Source organism: Fundulus heteroclitus, unplaced genomic scaffold (genome assembly GCF_011125445.2).
Source record: "Fundulus heteroclitus isolate FHET01 unplaced genomic scaffold, MU-UCD_Fhet_4.1 scaffold_148, whole genome shotgun sequence".
NCBI classification, from domain to species: domain Eukaryota; kingdom Metazoa; phylum Chordata; class Actinopteri; order Cyprinodontiformes; family Fundulidae; genus Fundulus; species Fundulus heteroclitus.
In genome coordinates this window covers 72,774-96,109 of record NW_023396560.1, presented here as the reverse complement: position 1 = coordinate 96,109, position 23,336 = coordinate 72,774, and the positions used below count along the sequence as shown (strand labels likewise).

Sequence of the window (23,336 nt, the reverse complement as noted above, 5' to 3'; positions counted from 1 at the left end):
CAGTATTGTTCTTCGAAACCTTCTCAGAGCTTCTGAGACCTTCACAGATTATAAAGATTGAATTATTCTAAAAATTAAATATTTTATTTATTTAGTAATTAGGTAACTTCTAAAGGCAATTGGTTGCACTGGATGTTCTATGGGGGTATCAAAGTATAGGGGAATGAGTGCCAAAGTAGGGATGGGTGTCGAACACTGGTTCCTGTTCAGAACCGGTTCCGTCTTTTCCATTTCCGTGGCACCGTTTGGCAGCTCGCTTAACGATTCTCTTTTCGATTCTGTCGGCTCTTAGCAGCACAACGTTAGCACAACGTTTTTTTTTTGCAAGTTACGTCACGTTTTATACGCAAGTTACGCACACAGCGTTCTGTACGCACGTGTGCGTAACTTGCGCACGACGTGACCAGGCTTAAAGCAAAACAAAAAAATTGCTGCCCCATCGGGTGAACGGGAAAGTTTAGCTTAATTTTAAGGAAGAGAAAGATGGCAACGAGACGCTTTGCAATCATTGCAAAATGGCATTTACATCCGCGGGAGGGAATAGATCCAACAGGCAGAAACACCTGCGCACACAACATGGCATACATTTTAACGAATGCCGTGTTTTTGATTCTTACCGGACAGAAGCTAAAGTTACGACCAGCATGGAAGGCAGTTCTGGTGGTAAGTAGCTTTTTTACATCACTGGCTGGTTCCTAGTAAATTATATGCCATTTCTGGAAATAGGCCAATTTCCTACCTCTCTTTGGGGTTATTAAGGGAGTGTGCCTTTATCGTTAATCCAGCCCTTCATTGGTAACATGTTTAATTAGAACTACTGGTAGCTGGAATTCTTACATGATTCTAGTTATTGCAATGGAAGTAACAAAACATGCTACGAAGTTGCTCCACAGTTCAAGGAGCGAGAGAAAGGTGACGCTCGTTTATTTAAATCAGGGGGGGATGAGTTTATTTCCCAAAATTGTACAGTAATGCTTTTTCATTAAACAGATGGCTTCTTCATTAGATTTAGATGAATGAGGTTATCTAAAGAGAGATTAATAAGCAACTGTCACAACAAACTTATATTTTCTTGTATTCTAAACAACTCTACTGTATTTAAGTTTGTTCTTATATTCCTTTTTTTATTTAAACAAATATAAATGTTTCTCCAGTTGCACATTTGCTGCGGACATCTTGGCCTTGTTAGTTTGTAAGGTCGTGTGATAGTTAAGTAAACAAAGTTGATGCTCATCATCAAACTGTTTGTTCTCCTTTTTTCCCCAAATTGGAATCGAAAAGAGAATCGAAAAGGAATCGAATCGTTTCACAGAATCAATAAGGGAATCGGAATCGTGAAAATCTTTTCAATTCCCAACCCTATGCCAAAGCATGTCAAAAGCAGGTTAGTTTCACTATTCCTCACTCTTTGTTTGTCGCATAAAATAGAGACAAAATTCTTTTTAGATTTTTGGCTGATAATTCTGTTCTAAATCCTTTTAAGACTTCAAGATGTATTACCTCCACACAAACACACACATACATATTATATATATATATATATATATATATATATATATATATATATATATATATATATATATATATATATATATATATATATATATATATTATTTTTTTATATAATTTTTTCTCTTTTTTAATTTATATTATATTATATTTATATTATATATTAATTTTTTTTTTCAAAATTCTCTTTTTCAGATAGAGTTTTATGAATTGCATTCTTTTCAAATTGTGTTTTACTGATCACATTCTCTTCACTTCTGGGGGCAGGCTTTCCTCTGGAGTGAGGACCGAAGAAATATTTTTATTGATCTATGTACGTCAAGAGCATGAATTAAAGAGAAAGCTAAAAAGAGGAAAGCTTTGGTATTAAGACAGCAATTCTTAGAGCTACACTCACAGAGAAGACTCATAAAATGTAATAATGTACAAAAATTGTATCTATGAAAATGTTAGATTTGAAGAATGCTGTCCTTTATACGGGAGCTTTATACATACCTTATACCTTTGTACAGGACCTTAATATCTGAAACAGCCAAAGCAAGAATGGAAAGCATATTTTAACCATTACTGAAGAAAGCCATGAAAAATATTTGCATAATGGTTAAAATAAGTAAGAAAATGTATATATTTTCCACTTTAAGAAACACTGACGGTAATATTATTGGAGCTTAAAATATAAGAATAATACTTTAAATGGAGTTTTTTGGAAAGACTTTCAGCTAAATTTATAATGTTAGCAGAAATAAATATGGCAATTTTACTTTTAGCAAGACATTAGTAAGAATAAAATATTTCTTAAACTCATTAGTACGTTTTATATCAAATCATGTTATGGTTACTTAACTGTTATACAGTTAAACACACCTTGAATATTTTATTCAATACCTGTGCAATAGGAACCAATGCATTTTATTATTTAGTTATTTTTAAGTTTACACGAATATCGGTTTATTTACCTCAAAATATATTCTATTATCTTGCATAGACCTGCAAATTAAATATTTTTTGCCGCAATGTTTCACTTATCCGACAGCTGCTACACATGATGATGAAGCATCTTGACAGGGGTCAATGTTCTCCCTTTCTTCATTAATATTTAATTTGCATTTTGATGCAGGTATAAAATGTATTACTGATGCATTGATTGTCTAAATGTGCCTTTATCCCAAATCTGTGATGTAAATCAGTCAACCTTTTTTACAACTTAGTAAGATGTGCAGGACTGGAAAATGTTAATGAACCAGCCTTTATAAGGAGACCAAAAAAATTTAAGTATTAAAAAGTAAAGTTGTGGTTTCACCGTGTTGTTCACAGTGTTCAGTGACATACTCCACAGAACCCAAGCCCCAGAACCCCCGCCAGGTCACCCCTCCAAGGATGACACACCCCAGGAACCCAGAGCTCCAGATCCACCCAGACACATCCAGCGGCAGCACAGCTACCAGGCCAGTCCCCCACATCTGCTGGCGCAGAACCCCCAAGAGCACTGCAAGCAGCCGCTGTAGGCCGCCCTAAGGCCACCCAAGCCACCACTCCCTACAGGACACATCCCACAGACCCCACCCCCACCAAGTAATGGGGCCAATCAACGGAGCCCAGAGAGATCAATCTGACGCGGAGGCAGATGCTGTCTCAAGACTAATATGATCCAGCAAAAGATCTCTATATTAATTGATACAGAGAATGTTTTTTTCTTTTTCAATTCGTGAGGATAGTTTCTTTTGCGATACATAAGGCAGTGCAAGTCATGTCATTGGGATTTCTTTCCCAAAGTGCTTTCATTCAAGTTACCCAGCAAGCAAACTAAGGGGGAAGGTAAAATTTTACAACTCAGGCACTCTGACAAGTCCTTACATATCTGGACCCAGAACCTCTGAACAGGTGTACATAACCATAGTGCATGAATATGATTATCAGGATTATTGCCTGTGCACTGTGGACAGATATTAGATTGAGCAAAACCCATCCCAATAATCTTTGACCTGTATAGTGTACTCTATAAAGGGTTTTATTTTAGTTGCATACCCCTCCTCCCGCCGCCATTGCTTCAGAATAAATTAAAAAATATTTTTAAACAATTTAAAGCATATAATGTAGCATACTGTATAATTTCATACCTATTCTAATCCTACTCAGAGGTTAAAATTAAATGAAATAACATGGAACATTAAAGCTTACTTTATTTTGAAAAACCAACAGGATGTCAGTCTTGCTGAGTCGCTAGAAGGTGGCTGGTATATGAAGCTGCTGGTCACTACTGTGCTGCGTTGTGTTACCAACTTGGTGACTATGTCACGATATTTAGCAACTTTTCTAACCCATCTAACAGCTCTTTTTCAAAAAAGTGACCTGAGACTAATCTAGTGATTTTTTTGGCAATATAGTAACTTCATATGAAAGCAGCGATTATTCGCGAGGACCACATGGCTGCTAGAGCTCTCTATTGCCTGTGCCTGTGAGACAGAAATCTCACAGGCACACACAGCTGCCCCCGTCCTGAAAGCCCTACATGCAATCCGAGCAAAGACGAAAATTGTTCGGATTGCATTCATCCATTGTTTTCACAATGGATGAATATAAATATGATGTAAATATAGTATTTAGTCCAGTCTCTATTTTTCTCTGAAACGGTTTTACTAAAATAATTACCTGATCACCACACAGCTTCAATCACCTATTCATCTTTTGTTTTGAAGCTTTCAAATATTTTTTTCAAAATGTTTTTCCTAAGTTGCACATTAGATATCTTTAAACCTATATAAAATATTTATCAGACACTATATATTAAGAGATATCATGAAAACAACTGAAGATCTTAATGAAATTCATACTGACCTGTTATAAATTGTTCTGCCTTCATCAACAGTTCTCTGACTTGCTCCTTTCCTCCATCCTTATTGTTGAAAAGGTGGATTCTCCATGAAAAACGTTCAACAACATTTGGAAGTGCACTGGTGGTAGACTCTGAAATAAAGTCTTTTAATGATATCTCTAAAGTATCTCCTCTTGTGAAAAGCAAGAAACTATTGTTTATCCTCTGTGGTCCAAGTACTCTCTCCACAGCCTCCACAGCCTTCTTTTCTTCTTCAGTGAACCGACCAACTTTGATGACCACCAGAAAAAGAAAAGGAGTACTAGAATCCCTGAAGACATGAAGAAAACTTGTAATCTGCTCCTCTGATCCTAATATCCCAGGAGTGTCTATCACGGAAATACGTTTTCCAAACACAGTTTCAGTTTCCATAGAGATATATTTTGTTACTGGTCCAAAGTCTGTTTCTGACTTAAACACCTCTCGTCCTAAAATGGTGTTGGCTGAAGCAGTTTTCCCAACTCCAGCTTTTCCCAGAAGGGCAATACAAAGATGATTATCCATGACAACAGCAACCTGGAGAGAAAATAGAAAGCTGTTTAGTTTTTGGCAGTTTTCAAAGTATATTTATACAGAACAATTTGAAAATAGTGGTTATTAAAAGATGAATGATCAAGATGCAAGGGTTTTTATGCATTCTGTTAAGTGGCTCAGGTTAACAGAAGAAAAAAGAAATTTTCAGTCCATAGAAAAATTCATACAAAATTTTGAATATTAAATTACCGTAATATGAAAATATTTTTTATTTATTCAGGGGTCTGAGTTGTAATGATTAATTTCATCTGTTTTGTTACTGTTGGCTAATTTATTTGATGTAGGTTGGAAGTCCAATATTGTACTTGGCTACACACGTACAGAAAAATATGCGCATATTGCATCCTGTATGAAAGGCCCTTAAGGCTGGACATCCATGACACAATGGATTTGCAACAAGTTAAAACCTTTTCGGCATTGCAAAGTACTCCATGTGCAAGATTGCACACAAATTTATCTCAGGTTTCTAGTCTATTATTGGTTTATATTAGTCTTGAGACAGCATCTGCCTCCGCATCAGATTGATCTCTCTGGGCTCTGTTGATTGGCTTCTTCACTTAGTGGGGGATACAAAAAGAACTGCAAGACTGATTATGAGACTTCAGAGATGCAGCTTAAGCGAAAATTCAGACTGAAGAAACTCTATTGCCTACCTCCATCAATCAGAGACTCATCCGCCTCTGACGCAAGCCAATCAGCTTTGAACTGCTCCTCCTCGAAGCCAATCAGCATCCTGGGTTCATCTTAAAAAGAACTCCACATCCTCATCTTGGCCTTCTGTACAGCGAGCAAGCGGTGGCTGCGCCGTGTCCGGTTTGGACTCTCTTGACCCGGTTTCAAGAGATAATAACTTATCCTGAATTCCTCCTGCCATAGGAATACCGTCTAGCTGCACATCTTCCTTTCCTACCTCTGTTTTCGTCAGCTCCGATTCCTGGCGCAATGAACTCGCAAGCGACGCAGACGCGTCCCAACTCTGCCTAAGTTCCGGTCAGCTTCGCTTCATAGCGCGCCGGGGTCTTTCTTAAACTGATCCGGTGGGGCTGGCTCTTGGTTCGCGGATCCGCCGACTCATCCGGGACCTCCTCTGTTTTTCATCGGCTTTGCGGCACCACCTTGCCGCTCGTCCCGGCCGCAACTTTTCAGCTGGATCTACTCTCTCATTCACTCGCTAATGCGTTCGGAGCCAGCTCAGGTAATATGTATTCACCCATGTTCGTCCTCTATTCAGGCGAACGTATTTCATTTTACTGTTTGTTTTAGTTTTCTTCTTCTGGTGTTGCCGGTAGCCACCGGGCTTGTGGTGGCATTGCTGCCACCTACTGGTTGGAGTATGAAGTGCATTTTAAATTCAGCAATTGATACCAATCGTTATTAAACCACTGCAACTCTGGTGCAATTTGGCATCCGCTTGGACTGGTCTGTATTGGGTTCAGACTTCTCATTTATGCTGATCAGGCCACTTCTGTCACTCTTGTCATTTCAATGTTTTGCCAATCAATTCTTCAGGTGTTGTGAAATTATACATGTTAAAGTTATTTAAGGTTTTTGTTCGTAGGTATTATCTGAATGTCAGGTGGGACCCGACGTCGGGACGGTTTGAGAATTGGGCGATCTTTAACAGCAACTTGCTCATGTATTTAGGGATTGTCTATTTCTTCTTTTAGGTTCAAGAATTCATTCAAGATGAATATCCGGAGAGCATCACTGAAGGTGCTGTTGTCTGGTTGATACTATTTTCAATTACGGATCCTCTCTGCAGGCGTGAGGCTAACTGAAGCTACTAAGCAATGAGATCATCAGTTAGCAGGATGCAGTGCAGAATCTGAATTAAATTCATCCAAACAACATGGTATAAGCTAATCGATTCATAACAGCATTTGGTATGCGTTTGGCATTCTACGCATTTATGAGCTAAGCAAACATTATCGATTATGTCTTAAGAAGTGTTACCCGTGTTTAATGGTCCTTCATTTTCTGTATGTTTTCTTCTTATAGATATTCTTTTCACTATTCCTAGTTGTTTTTCTCAAACTAAACCTGTCATCCTGCAATTGAGTTCTACGTATTGATCTTAACCTAGTTCCATGATGGCTTTTGCCTGCAGACAAGCTCTCGAATTCTCGATATCAGTTTCATTCTCATATCAGTTATTTCTGAGCGTCAGCTGCTCTCCTCGCTCGGTCACCTCAATCTCGCAGGTGCATCATTTTAAGAGTCACGTTTTATTTCCAGGCAGCTTGAGCTCACTAATTTCGTTTCCTTCCCTCCTTGAACAGGATACTCTGTTTAAGAGTTGCCGTTCTGAACTTTCCTTCTGGTCTGGCTTGCTTCTCGTCCGGATTTGAAATATACTTTCTATAATGATGTCTTTTGTCTGTAGATGCGTTAAATTTTACGGATGTGCATCCGTAAGTTTTGGGGGATTCTAAAAACAGTTGGTTCGCAGATTCGCGAAATTGTCCAAGAAACCGTTAATCTTGTGGCCTTTCATCTAGAGTTATTTCAGCATTCAGGATGTGAGCTGCGCAACAGCAGACGCTTGTGGAGCCAATCGCTGGGTGATGGCTATCATCAGCATGCCTCACATATCTGCTCTGACCTTTCATTCATCTTAGCCGCCTAATGCTCATCTTCAAGGTAATCTAACTGTGAATACTGGTGGTGGATTCAAATCTCATTCAAGTCTCATTAAGCCCGCGTCCTGTCCTGTTCATTCCCTCCTGGTCACTCATTCATTTATGTGCATCATCCCTAAGCATCCTCTGTTATTTATCCTGTCATCCAGGCGTCCCGCCATGCAGGCGTCCTGTTATTCTGTTCATTCTTTCATGGTCATTCATTTATTCATGTTCCCTGCCATGTTCCCCACTACGTTCCCTGCATACTCCTTGCATGCTTCCTGCAATGTTCCCTTCTATGCTTCCTGCATGCTCCCTGTGTGTTTCTTGCCATGCTCCCTGCCATATTTCCCGCCATGCGGCCTTCCCTGCCATACTCTTTTGCCATGTTTCCTTCCATGCTCCTTGCCATGTGTTTCCTTCCATGCTCCTTGCCATGTGTTTCCTTCTATGCTCCTTGCCATGTGTTTCCTTCCATGCTCCTTGCCATGTGTTTCCTTCTATGCTCCTTGCCATGTGTTTCCTTCCATGCTCCTTGCCATGTGTTTCCTTCCATGCTCCTTGCCATGTGTTTCCTTCCATGCTCCTTGCCATGTGTTTCCTTCTATGCTCCTTGCCATGTGTTTCCTTCTATGCTCCTTGCCATGTGTTTCCTTCTATGCTCCCTGCAACGCCCTCTTCCCTGCCATGCGGCCTGCCCTGCCATGTTCCCTTCTATGCTCCCTGCCATGTTCCCTGCGCTCCCTGCCATACCCCCTGCGTTCTCTGCCATACCCCCTGCGTTCTCTGCATTCTCTGCCATGTTCCTGTGTGTTCCCTGCCATATTTCCGGCCATGCTCCCTGTGTGTTCCCTCCCATGTCCCCTGCATGCTTCCCGCCTTGCTCCCTGCCATGATTATTCATTCATCACGTGCATCAGCCCAAAACTGACCATTCACCTCACCATCAACCTCACCTCATCTTTCCATTCATCTTGTTTAATTTTGGTAAGCCTTTGTGGCAATGGCCCTCTTTGCTAAGCTTTTACATCTTTTCTCCTTTATTACTCATCCTTCTCCTTCTCTCTGCCTTCTGAACTTGCTGACGCTCTGGCCTGGACCTCGGCATTTTTTGGGGGGTAATTTCCCTATTCTCATACATCTGCTTATCTACGTTAAAGTATAAATCACTGTTTATGTTCCTGCCGAGGTCCGAGCGCCAAAGTTTAAACTATTGTATCAATAAATTCCTATCTCTTTTCTCTTTGTGAGTCTTTAGTTTGAAATGATGCTAAAGGCGGCAATACATCCGAAGAACTCTTGCTTACTTCCATTCAATCAGAGGCTTGTCCGCCTCCGATGGAGCATTCGCTTCGAGCCACACCTCCTCGAAGCCAATCATCATCCAGTGTTCACCTTAAACAGCAACTCCAAATCATCTCTCGGCCTGCTTTTCGGCAAGCGCAAGAACCATTGCACTAATGTCGTATTTCGCTTCAGACATTCCCCTTTGCAAGCCTTTCAGTTCCAAGTATCATCCTGAGACCGACCATCTCTATTCATGCACCTTACCATACACCTCCCATTCATCTCACTCAACTTTGGTAGGCCTTCGCGGCAACCGGCCCTGTTTGGTAAGCCTTTGCAGCTCTTTGCCTTCACAGCACTTTTCCTCTATAGCTCATCCTACTTGTCTCTGTTTTTAGTTTAATCCAAGTCTCATAGTCTTTCGACCATACAGACGCATCGGCCTCGACCTCTGCAATTTTTGGGGGGAAATATCCCTATTCTCATACGCCTGCTTATGCATATTGAAGTATAATTCAGCGTGAATTTTTCCTGCCGAGGTCTGAGCGCCAAACTCTTAAAATATTGTATCAATAAAATTCTTCTAATTGCCTTTTCTTTCTGTGTGAGCTTTTCAGATTGAAATGCAGCTTAAGCGAAAATTCAGACTGAAGAAACTCTATTGCCTACCTCCATCAATCAGGGACTCATCCGCCTCCGACGCAAGCCAATCAGTTTTGAACTGCTCCTCCTCGAAGCCAATCAGCATCCTGGGTTCATCTTAAAAAGAACTTCACATCCTCGTCTCGGCCTTCTCCTCAGCGAGCAAGCGGTGGCTGCGCCGTGTCCGGTTTGGACTCTGTTGACCCGGTTTCAACCCACCTCCATCCCCTTCTCCACCATCGTAGCAAGCTTCGCCTGGCTTTCCTACGGTCCTCCTTCAACCTCGTCCCTATCAGAGTGTAATTCCTCCTGGACTCTTATGGAATTCCCAGTCACTCCTTAAAACGGTCCGGCAGAAGACCGCCATGTTGAGCCTGGTTCTGCCAGATGTTTCTTCCCAAAGGGGAATTTTTCCTCTCCACAGTCGCTTCATGCTTGCTCATCATGGGCAGTTCATGCAAACCTGTGTTTATCAAGTTGGACATCTAGCCTAAACAGTTCAGCATATGGACTGAACAAACTTTATTTATCTCCACTCCACACCACCAGTTTCAGACCTGGGGGGAAATATCCTTATTCTCATACGCCTGCTTATGCATATTGAAGTATAATTCAGCGTGAATTTTTCCTGCCGAGGTCTGGGCGCCAAACTCTTAAAATATTGTATCAATAAAATTCTTCTAATTGCCTTTTCTTTCTGTGTGAGTTTTTCAGATTGAAATTACCATGGAGATTACAGATAAACGGACTCAGGACACTGAGTCGGCTAAGACACGTCTGCATTATAGTATCCTCTCCACCAATGTGATGAACGGAAAACTGATATCATACTGTGCACGCCCTTTAATGGGTGTACACAATGGATCCTACTTAATGTCTGTGTGAGGATCCCATTTCATAATAGGAAGATATATAAAATCATCTAGTTTAGACAGTGTCCTGTATAATTTAGACAGTAGTTTTGGGGGGCTTGGATCCAGGAACTCTAATACATTTATTGTTATTTGTAAACCACCTTTAATGTGCTAAAATATTTTTTTTATCAGTACCATATTCTAAATTTAATTTATCAAATGTGATAAACTCAGTTCCTTCAAATATATGTTCTAGGTATTAAATACTTTTATTCTTCCAGTGTGGAAAGTTTATCATATTATTTTTTTTGTAGGATGTCAGGATTATTCCAGATGAGTTTATGGCTGCATGAGATAAGCTATGACTCTGTCATTTTAAGAAAGTCCCACCATGCCTTCAGAGAAGAGCTGATGTTGATATTTTTAAAGCATGCAAGCCATTTCATATTTGAGCTAGTAAATGGCAAACCAAAGATCTTGATATCATCAAGTTTTACATTCAGGATCTAGCCAGGGCTCATCTAAGGGACTATGTTTTAATAATTTTGAGATATATTGTAACCTGTTTGCTAAGAAGTAGTGATGAAAGTTATGCAGATCCAGTCCTCCTTTATCTTTAGTCTTCTGTAGCGTCTTTAAGCTCATATGGGGGAGTTTATCTTTCAAAAGACATTTAGAGATGGAGAAGTCCAGAGCTTTAAACCAGGCAAAAGATGGTTTATTGGGGATCATTGAAAATAAGAACCGTATTTTTCGGACTATAATGCACACTTAAAATACTTAAATTTTCTCAAATATCGATGATGCACCTTACAATCCGGTGCGCCTTTCTATATGATTACCGTTGTGCTTACTGACCGATTTTATGTGGTACAATGTGCTCAAAAATCTGTTAAAATGTATAAGTACGACTTCGATTAGCAACAAAGCCACTCCCATATGTGTCAACATAAACATGTTGACACAGGTTGGGAGCAGGTTCGCACGTCAACGTCACTGCCATATTGTATGTGGCAGAAAAAGTTAAGTTCTGTTGCAGTGAACGTGGATCAGAGAAGATGCCTCATTCCTGTGCTGCATGGAAATGTATTTGGGCTGATTTCACTACTTGTATCTGCCTTCTATAAACTAAGGCTTCACCATGTTGCAAAACTGGACACTAAAGCTGCAGAGTTGCAACACTAGGAAAAAGCTGTGCAAGACCATTCCTTTTCAAGGTTTTTAGCTTGCATACAGTACAGACTACTTTATTTAGACATAGATGTGCATATATAGATTTTCAAGTATTATAAATAAGCCAAATAAATAGCTGTGTCATTTTGTGTGTGTGTGTGTGTGTGTGTGTATATATATATATATATATATATATATATATATATATATATATATATATATATATATATATATATATATATATATATATATACAGGGCAGTCAAACTTTTTTAAAGTAGCAGGCCGCACACTATCAAGTAGGAGGGTGCACTTATGCCGGTGCTCGAGCCCCGGAGGAGAGAATTTTGAAAAATAGACTCTCCCTGATATATTTTGGAAGCTTTCAAAACAGGTGATTATTTAAACAATAGAGTCAGAGTGCATGTTTCAAATTCAATAAAAGGCAAAAAATGTGAATGATCAATTCTTCAAAAACATTTCTTTTTTATCATTATTCTTAAAACATTATTTTTTCAAATGATGTTATCATCATGTTTTAACAAGGTAAGGTAATCTCCATTTGCATAAAAGTTGTTTAATTTGAATTATCAGCACCACATAAAACAGATCAGATTAGGTGAGGTCTATTCATCTTAATATTATTATTCACAGTTCTGTTCTAAAAACGATCGTAACATTAATTCACGAACAAAGTCGAATTTTTATGATAAAAATACAGGGTTGGAATTTGAAATTAAATTCACATTTTGAATGTATTTCAGTCATATCGCTCTTTTCGAAATCTCTTATCACTTTAATTTCACTTGCACTCATCACACACACGATATATCATCGGCGAGGATTCTAGAGACGAACACAAAATGCATCCCCTGAAAAACTTTGATAATTTGCTGCTGTAATATTATAGATTTTTCAGAATAAAAAGCTAACAGGTGTGCATAATCAAAAAATATCAGAAATACAATTATAGAGCATTCAGTATTGTAAGAAAGCCCACGCTGTTTCTGGATAAATACATTATTGTATGAGTTAAGTTCTATTCCGTTTTATGCCTCTTTCCTTGTAAGTTTGAAATGTCCCATGCTCCTGAATGCACCATAGCTTTCTGACGCTCGTGAATGCATCACACTGGTCTATGAACGCGGTGCTGTGCACGTTTGATCTTCCGCTTAAAAAGCTTTGCAGTTTCAAAACTCACGTCGGCTTTCACGGTTTTATTGCACTTTTCGGCATAACACCGGTCTGTGTTTTGATCGGAAAAGTAGCATCTCGGTTGGAACAAGGAACCCAATCACTCGTTAATGTTGCTCTCAGTGGAGACAGATGCTAAGCTGATTTTTGGGATGTATAATCGGGGAAAAGTAGGTGGCGGCAGGAGCTGCTATAGACGGCGATTTGCCACCGTTGACCGGCTAATTTTGACTGCCCTGTATATATATATGTGTGTGTGTGTGTGTGTGTGTGTGTGTGTGTGTGTGTGTGTGTGTGTGTGTGTGTGTATGTATGTATGTGTGTGTGTTTATGTGCTATGAATATAAGGATCAATTTGTTAAATCTAAACATTGTGGTCTTCATTATTTCATAAAACCGTGTCACATGTGAACCTTTAGGAACAGACTTTTGTGGGGGAGTATTAAAGAGGTAAAGTTACTAATATAAGAAAAAAAGACCTAGGACAATAAAGTAAAGAAAAAAAACATAAAAGTGGTAATGTTATGAGAAAAACGTCATATTATGAGAATTAAGAGGGAACATTTCCAGAATGTTCACAGTTTGAAGAATTATTTTACTCCTGGAGTAATAGGGCCAGGTTAGATTATTTTAACTATTTCTATTCTTTAGGAGAATAAATTCAGGGAAATCAAGATAAAGGGACACGAAAATAAACTTGTAATATTGCAAAAATAAAAATATTACGAATACAAAGTATAATCTGAGATTAAAGTCCCTCTGATACTGTTTAAGTCAATCAATCAATCAATCAATCAATCTTTATTTCAGACACAAAAGAGGTCCATAGTAAAAAACAAATGATAAAAAAAAGAAAAAGACAAACAAGGAATAAAATGACAGTCACTGAGCCACAAATAAATGATGACGCCAATGTTTCCACAATCTTGAGAAAAATCTCACTGTACTAAAAACAGGGTTCACTAAAATTACTATTATATTATTGTATGACACAGATAATCTACACATACATTTATACATGAGATTCCTGAGTGCAGCTGCACATGTGGGAACAGCGGTATGTACAAACATGTGGCTAGCACTGCTCCATCTAGGCACTTTAAGTAGGAGCCTCAGGCCATCATTGTATGCCACATAAAGTTTGTGCAGGCTACTTTTTTTATATCTTCGCCATAGATGGGCTGTGTAAAATGAAGTGCAAAAAGCTTTAAAAAGAGCTACCTTCACAGAGGATGAACACATACCAAACTTTCTGTTCAAAATATTAGCCTGAGCATATATCATGCAATACTGCCTACGAATGTCACGATCATCAAATAGGTCATCAGTTATGTAATGTCCCAGATATTTAATTTCATTGCGTATATTGAGGACAATGCCAGATAAAGAGAAGTCAGGGGTTATCAGATGCTTATCTGATCTACTTCTAACAATCATGATATTGCTTTTCTTAGCATTGTATTTGACATCAAAATCACATCCATATTGGGAACAGACCCTTAGTAATTGTTGAAGGCCAGCACTATATGGGCATAAGACTACCAAATCATCCGCATACATTATGTGATTGATTATGCGGTCACCAACTACACAGCCTGTTTTACAACAATTCAGGCGCCTTGATAGTTCATCCATGTAAATGTTAAAAAGGTAAGGGGACAATATACTTCCCTGCCTTACTCCATTACCAACATTAAACGAGTCAGACAATGAGTTACCCCATTTGACATACATTAGTTGATGGCCATACCAATAGGCCATTATTCTAATTAGATATTTGGGTATACCTCTGTTTTCTAACTTGCAAAACAATTTTTGATGGTTCACACGATCAAATGCTTTAGAAGCATCAATAAAACACATAAATACTGTAGTGTTGTGCAAATTATACAGATCTAAAATCTCCTGTAGCACAAAAATACACATGTCTGTACCGTGTTTGGGTTTAAAACCGAATTGATTTTCAGAGGTCAAAAAGAACTCTTCCAGCCTATTTAGAAGGACTCTTTCAAAAACTTTCGATAAACTACTAGCTAAAGCTATGGGTCGGTAATTATCCAAGGAGCTAATCTTACCCGTTTTATCTTTAATGGTAGGTACCAGAATGACAGATAGCATTGAATTAGGTAACAGACCATGTACTAGACAGCTAGTAAGACACATAGAGAGTAATGCACAGAGTTTTTTACTTGCATTTTTCAAATGCTCAACGGAAATGTTATCCATCCCACAGGCCTTATTGTCTTTCAGTGTCATAATTGTATGATATATTTCTTGTGGGGATACAGTCACATTCTCATTACTGTGAATGTTTCCTATGTCAGGAATATCGCTTTTGACACAATTAAATAGCGCACTGTAGTGCTCTTTCCATAACTGAGTGATTTCTTTTACACCAGTAATACCATCAATAGTAGATGGAAGTGACGTTTTACAGTTGTTTACTTTCTTTATTTCTTTCCAGAAGTCCTTAACATTATTATTTCCTAACTTTCTAGCGAGAGAGTCAGACCTCATAGTATTTTCATGTCTCCTTATGATTCTTAAAGAATGTTTAAAATTAGCATTTGCTTGTTTTTTGTATTCAAACAAGGGACCATGTCTCTGTTTACCTGCGTCAGCCCATGCTTTAAGAGCCCTTCTGGCCTCTGCATGATGTTCTTTTACATAGTCGTTCCAACCCGGCTTGGTGCTATGCGAGATGGTTTTATGCAGTGGCTTACTTGAGATAAGAAGGGATTTCACAACATTCTCATACAGAGTACATAACTCAATACCATGTTGAGGGTCTTTACAATTCATATCACGACATGAGATTGCTCCCTTTGGTAAATATATATTGCTGAACATATCATTAGTTCGATAGCAATAATCTGATAGATCTTTTTCAGTCAAGTTATCCCATGCTATTTTTCCTGTACTTATATTATAGTCTACAGGCAAAACAGAAGGTATGCAATTCATGTTTACACATAAGGAGAATGGTATATGGTCAGTAGTGGCGAGGTCATAATTGACACAAATTCCCAGAATGGAATCATGAGCATCAGCTGAACAGATACAATGATCTAACCAGGAAGTTGTATGCCATGATTCACTAATATAGGTGTAACTGTTGCTAGGCAAAAGTGCCTTACTAGAAAGAATTAAGGCATTACTGTGACAGAATTGCATTAAATGCGAAGCAAATGTAGAATGTTTATCTGTAACATCTGCATTTAAGTCCCCCACAATAAAAAAACAAGTAGATTGATTATCTTGCATAAAAGACATAATAAAAGCCAATCTATTAAGAAATTCGTCTTCGTTTTGAGGACATTCATAAGGTGTGTATATGTTTAAAACAATAAAAAGTTTGTCTCCACAAGTAAATTTTAGCCCTATGGCCCAATCCACACCCAGTCTAATCACCTCAACCAGTTGATCATATTTTTTGTGCCATAATATTGCAACACCACCGGCTATCCTTCCCCGAATTATTCTGGTGCTAAGGTCGGTAGTGGATTCACCAGCGCCGTAAAATTCTTTGTGTATGCAATTCAACTTCTCCAGGTCCTGTTTAGCTAAGAATGTCTCCTGCACACACAGTATATCACAAGTCTCCAGTAATTTGTCCACCACAAGGCGACGCGCTCTGTCTGTTTCACTGTGTCCAACACGCAGACCTCGCGCATTATATGTCACAATATTAATACCAGTCATTTATTTATCGGGATCTGCGTGGCCGTTGCTCATCTGCGGTGTTACAGATGCAGGTACGTTGTCTTGCTGCAGTCTACCAGTCTCTGACATATGAGCCAAACGGATGCTGTCGTTTTTTGGTCTGCGCGCCTCAAAGTAGCGACGCACATACACACCCAATGGCCAGAGTTTAGGATCGTATATTTCAGCAACTTCCGAGCACTCTGCAGTTATATGAAACGAGCTAAATCGGTTACGCATCGAATCTATCTTCCTGCATGTCACCGATTTGCCCAGTTTCTCAGTTAGGTAGGCACTCAGAGTATCAACATCAAGGTCGGGAGAGAATTTCGTAGCAAAGACACTTACCAGCTTGGTTCTAACCACTGGGATATTAGCCGCTATGTCAGTGCCAATAATTCCTCCTTTGCGCTGCTCCCGCTTTTGACGGTTTTGTGTTCCATGTTCCAATGATACTGCTCCCTTCAAGGGTTTCTGGGGCTTCTGCTTCCCTTTCCTCAAAACAGTACTCCAAGCCGGAGACAGGACTTGTTGATTGGAGGCGTCTTCTGGTTGCTGCGGTTTAGCGTCTTTCCCACGTAGCTCTTCCAATTCCGCCTCAGCCTGCGTCGATCCATGCACGGGTTCATTAGCCCGACTGGATTCATGAGGTGGTGGTTCAATATTCGTCAGCCGGCGCTCCAGATCCACCGTCGCTCGTCCAAGATTTTCACTCACAGAAGCCTGAGCTTCCATAGCTCCTCTTAGTACAGAGACTTCCTGGCTTAGACGCTCCATTCTACCAAGCAGGGCCGAGGCATCAATGTTGCCGAAACCAACAGGTGGAAGGTCGTCCAGGTAGTGCGAAACAAAACGGGGAATATTCTCACCACGCTCGTTTAACAACTTCAAACAGTCCTTTACATTATTTACGTCTTTCTGCGCTCCCTTATGTTTGATGTTACGCTGCTTGGTTGGGCACAGTTCATATAGGAGTCGTTTGGATTCTTCAATCCAGTCAGATGAAAAATTGTTTGTAGCCAACAAAACAATGTCATCATGCGGCAGTGTTTTTATCTTAACAGAGATAAAATGTAAAAACTCATCTTCCACAATCACTTTACCGCAGGTAGTGTTATAGACATCAGGTTTTGTCCGAGAAGAGGCATTGTCAAAATGATACGCTCCTGCTGTTGTTGCCGCCGCCGCCATCATCATCATTATGGCAGTGACTGAGTAACTGCAGATTTGCCACATTTAACATGGCGGACGCTCTGACGCATTCGCAGCATAGGCAGAACCCGCTCAACGACGCGTCTACTCTTATATTATGTCTATGTGTGTCAATACCTGATAGGTCCCCCGAGCTATCAACAAGACTGCCTGACTGGACTGTAATGTCTAAACTAAAAGTGCATTCATGTAATGCAGTCCGCACCCGGAGTAGACTACGCCCTAGCAACAATAAACCAATTAAGTTAATTCAATATGAAAGTTCCATTTATTTTTGTCTCATGTTAGAACCTATTTCCAAGGAAAATGCGGAAATAGCCAAACAAGCGAGATTCCTTAAAAAACTGAAGAAAATACAACAAACGTGGACTGTAAACGGCAAGATATTCATCAAGTTAAATGGGGCTCCGGAAGAGGCTAAAGTTGTTCAAGTAAGGAGTATGGAGGAGTTGAGAAAGTTTGAATGAGGAACGTCTTGGGAGCTACCGTAAGGTAACGCAAAGACTACACCTACATGACAAGCATAAAGGAAGATTTGGCGGAGGCCAGTATGTCACACCTTCATAATTTACAGGACATTACGGAGTTAGGCCTACACCAATTTCAATACACAGAGCATACCCAACTAAATATGGAACAGGATATAGATCCCGACAACAACTTCTACACTCACATCAACAGTGACTGTCGTTACTACACCGACAAACAATACAATCAAATAAAGCAGGACGGGAAATTATCAGTACTACACATTAACAGCAGAAGCCTGTATAGAAACTTTGTAAATATAAAGGACTATGTGTGTCAAGTTGTACATCCCTTTGATGTCATAGCAATAACAGAAACGTGGATAAACAACGAAAGGGGGGCGGATTTTGGGATGGAAGGATATGAGTTTGTGCATCTGAATCGAAACAATAAGACTGGTGGAGGTGTGGGATTTTTTGTGAAAAATGAGTTTAATGCTAAGATTGTTGACAAAATGACGGTATGTGTGGATGACTTACTGGAATGCGTCACAATTGAAATTGGTTTAGAAAAAATGAAGAATGCTGTTATCAGTTGTGTTTACAGAGCACCGGGAGGAAATGTTGAATTATTTACTGAATGGTTTGGGCACTTCTTTAATAAGACACAGACGCTTTTATTCATCTGTGGAGATTTCAATATTAATCTCATGAATACAGGACATAGAAAGACGGAACAGTTTATAAATACAGTCTACAGCATGGGTCTATATCCAACCATTACCAGACCAACAAGATTAACTTGTCACAGTGCCAAGTTGATTGACAACATATTTACAAACTACATGGAAAATAGCACAGAAAGTGGTATATTAATTACAGACATATCTGACCATTTACCAATTTTTACATGATTTAATTGCAATTATAGAAGAAAGAAGCTTGCAATTAATGGGTTTAGATATAAAAGAATTAAAACAGAGGGAGCCATGATGGCTTTAAAACAAGATTTATTACATCAAAACTGGGAGCTTGTGTACATCGAAGAAAATGTAAATGCAGCCTATGAGAAATTTATGGATATGTTTAATATGGCGTACAATAAGCACTGCCCAGTAAAGAAATTAAAAAAAAAGCATTAAACAGATAAATAGTCCATGGGTGACAGAGGGGTTGAGGAGGGCGTGTATGAAGAAGAACTCATTGTATAGACATTTTCTTAGAAAAAGGACAGTGGAAGCAGAAGCAAAATACAAGTGGTACAAAAATAAATTAACTAATATATTGAGGTCTTGTAAGAGGGAATACTACAATAAATTGCTGGAAGGAAATAAAAATAATATTAAAGGTATATGGACTATCTTAAACAGCATTGTGAGAAAGGAGTCAAAGGGAATAAAATTACCGGAATATTTTACTGAAAAGGACAAAATTATAAAGGATATGACTGACGTTGCAAATGGTTTTAATAGGTTCTTTGTCAATGTTGGACCTGAGCTTGCGTCAAAAATATCAGAGACAAATACATCTGTCTGCGAAGACATGGGGGAAAGGAACCCATACACAATCTTTCTGGGTGCAGTGACTGAGACTGATGTTAGAGAAATAATACAAAACTGCAAAAATAAAACCTCTGCTGACTGGATGGAAATAGATATGAAGACTGTTAAGATTGTTATGGAAGAAATTATTAAACCACTAACCTACATTTGTAACCTGTCCTTTAAAACAGGTACATTTCCAGACAAAATGAAAATAGCCAAAGTTATTCCACTGTTCAAAACCGGAAACAGACACCATTTTACAAACTATAGGCCAGTTTCTTTACTCCCTCAATTTTCCAAAATAATTGAAAAACTATTTACCACTAAACTAGATATCTTTATGGAAAAACATAACATATACACTGACAATTAATATGGTTTCAGGTCAAACAGATCAACATCCCAGGCACTACTACAACTCATGGAGGAAATCACAGATTGCTTTGACAATAAAAAAGTGGCAGTTGGGGGTTTTATTGATTTAAAAAAGGCTTTTGATACCATTGACCACAACATATTGCTGACCAAACTAGAAAGGTATGGGATAAGGGGAGTTGGGTTAGATTGGATAAGAAGCTACTTAGGAAATAGACAGCAATTTGTTCAAATAGGGGAACATAAATCAGAGCTCTTGGAAATTACATGTGGAGTACCACAGGGTTCAGGGCTGGGCCCCAAATTATTTATCATTTATATAAATGACATCTGTAAAGTTTCAAGGGCACTGTCATTGATTTTATTTGCAGATGACACAAATGTATTTTGTTCGGGCGAAAGTTTACCGCAGATCTTGGAGCTAATTACAACAGAAATGAATAAATTTAAAATTTGGTTTGACAAAAATAAATTATCTCTTAATTTGGACAAAACAAAGTTTATTATATTTGGAAGAAAGAATTCTGAGATTAATGGAAACATTTTAATTGATAATAAAGAAATCAAAAAAGTGAATGAAATAAAGTTTCTTGGTGTGATTTTAGACCACAAGATCTGCTGGAAACCACATGTAAGCTATGTGAAAAATAAGCTTGCCAAATGCTGTGCTATTCTTAGTAAGGCGAGTCATATATTGAACCCAAAATCTCTAAAAATGCTTTATTTTTCATTGTTCTTGCCATATTTGATTTACTGTGTTGAAGTTTGGGGCAACATCTATAAGAGCACATTACAATCCATATGTATACTACAAAAAAGAGCAATAAGAATAATATGCAAAGTAGGATTTAGAGAGCACACCAATCGATTATTTTTAAAGCTATATACATTAAAATTCACAGACCTGGTAAAATTTAAGACAGCGCAAGTAATGTATAAAGTAAAAAAAACAAACTCGTGGCTAAAAATATAAATGAATTGTTTCAAGAACGAGATGAAAAATATAACTTTAGAGGAGATGCAGTATTCAGAACGAAGACGGTACGAACAACGATGAAAAGAATGACTATATCAAGTAGTGGAGTGAAGTTATGGAATAGTTTAAAGCCGTGTTTAAAGCAGAGTGTGAACATAAATTTGTTTAAGAGAAGGTACAAAAAATTACTTTTGGATAAATATGTAGACGAGGAAAGATAAAAAACAGGTAGATTAATATGGAAGAGTGAATGTAATTAGTTAAATGAGCAACTTAGGTCACTTGAATCATTAGGGATGGGAAACTTAAAAGTTTATACTTCGTCCCATTCCTTTTCGAACAATTTATTATTGTTTATGTATTCATTGTGTTGTGTTGTATTTACACATCTTATATTGTTTTGTTGTTCGAATAAACTGAACTGAACTGAACTGAACTGAAACAGGGCAGTGTAGTCCAACTACTCTGTTGTCCCTGTCACTACCCGTTCTGTACCGGTAGCACGATCCGTTCCATTAGCTCATTTGAGCATGCGCAAACAGAATAACTTCTGGTAGGCAATATTTCGTTTTTCTTACTTTTTTATCCTTTTTTCGGTTGGGGGTTTCTTTTTGTATATCTTTGTATATGCCTAAATAAGGCATATTCTGAAAATGAAACAACAAAAATATATAAAAACACATCGTTTTTTTAATAGCAAAAAGGTTTCCCAGTTGTGGTTAGGGAAATAAAAGTGTTCTTAAAGTACATAAAAAACAGCTATAAACACATATAGGAGTAGAAATGTATTTGATTTTGAATATTCTTCAGGTGTTTTTAATCATTTATTTGTTTTGCATGTGTATTTGTGTATTTTGTACTTAATAAATTTATATTAATAATTTATGCCTTGGCTTGGTTATGTGTTCTTTGTTCTAATCCCTGTTCGGTTTTGGTAAAAAAAATAAACAAAGTGGCTACTATAAGAAATCTGTAAAAAGAAGTGCTACCGCATGTCATTCATCCCTGCTGCTATCAGATTATACAATTCTGCACTATAACTGTAACTATAACTGTAATAACTAATGTGCAATAACTAATGTGCAATTCTATTTAATACACTGTGATATAACCTGTGCAATAATCCTGAAAGAAGTGACCACTGCTGCTATTACCACCTGAATATATGTCAATACACATGTATATAAGTCACCGTGAATGTACATAACACATCCTCTGCCTTATTTCTATTTCTTTTTGTATTTTTATTCTTTTTTTTTTATCCACTGTATATATGAGGACACACTGTATATAACTGATGCACATTTTCCTACTTGTGGCACCTTCTTTTGGTTATTATTGATTACTGAGCCGATGTGTCAAGTGAATTTCTCCAATGTGAGATCAATAAAGCCTATCTTATCTTATCCATGATGACGAGGTCTTCGCTTGTTTAGGATGTGTACACCAGAGGGCGCTAAAATCTCAATCGATAATGTTAACATTCTAATAAAACAAATTCTTAGTACAAGATTATTTTTATGACAAAATTCATCTTATAATTAAGGATGGAAATATTTTTTCCTGTCCTGTTTGAACAGAGCTTTTAACTGTTGGGCAGAGAGACTGCCTGACGAATTAAACTTTTTCTATGGCTTTATGTACTTAACACATTTTGTGTAGTAGATTTCTAATTTCATGTAAAATTACCGTAGGTTATGGATTGAGCAAAATTCAGTAGGTGTTACTCAAATCGTATGAATGTGTGCCTCTTCTCACCGCCACCCTGGAATTCTTTCATAAAATTAAGGCAGAGCTTTACTTACTGATTTCCACCCAACGCTGAGTGCTCAAAGTCACTCCGCTCCACGCAGACTGGATCTGCACCGGACGTCCACCATCACGCGACTTCCATCTGCTCCTCCACCATTTTAACACTAAACTCTGTGGTAAAGTTACGGAGAAAGTACTTCTAAACCCCACCAGTTCTGATGGGTCCCACGGTTAGCTCCCCTTATCTCCAAACGCAGACAAATTACAGAAAAAACTATGATTTTGTTCAACTCACCCCAGAAAAAAAAATGTATGCTGTAAATTAATTACTTTCAATTTCACGAATTTCCGTGAAGAAACACGGACATAGGCCTACGTGACAGTCAGTTACCAACGCAGGCATCTGTATTTTCAGATTAAAAGCCCTAGTTTAGCTATGAACATTTCAAATTCAGTTTGTTACTATATACTTACTATAACAATGCAAAAATGTTAAACCAATATCTGCTTATGACGAGTTATTCCAACTCACGTAAAAGAAATAGAGAAGCAGACGACTTTATTTTATAATATCAGAGAGTTACAGTAGACCTATATCATTTCTATTAGATGAGCTCAGGGTG

At 38.3% G+C, this 23,336-nt stretch overlaps 1 protein-coding gene across 1 annotated transcript in view; it reads right to left on the bottom strand.

The window, feature by feature from the left end:
- Positions 1 to 23,088, bottom strand: part of LOC110369387 (up-regulator of cell proliferation-like) — a 33,876-nt gene extending 10,788 nt beyond the window's left edge. Inside the window, exons 1-2 of the mRNA XM_036129232.1 lie at positions 22,767 to 23,088; positions 4,345 to 4,897 (exon numbers count right to left, since the gene is read on the bottom strand). Coding sequence (XP_035985125.1) covers positions 4,345 to 4,885 — 541 coding nt within the window. The 5' untranslated portion in view covers positions 4,886 to 4,897; positions 22,767 to 23,088. The remainder of the gene's footprint in view (positions 1 to 4,344; positions 4,898 to 22,766) is intronic.
- Between the last annotated feature and the right edge of the window lie 248 nt (positions 23,089 to 23,336).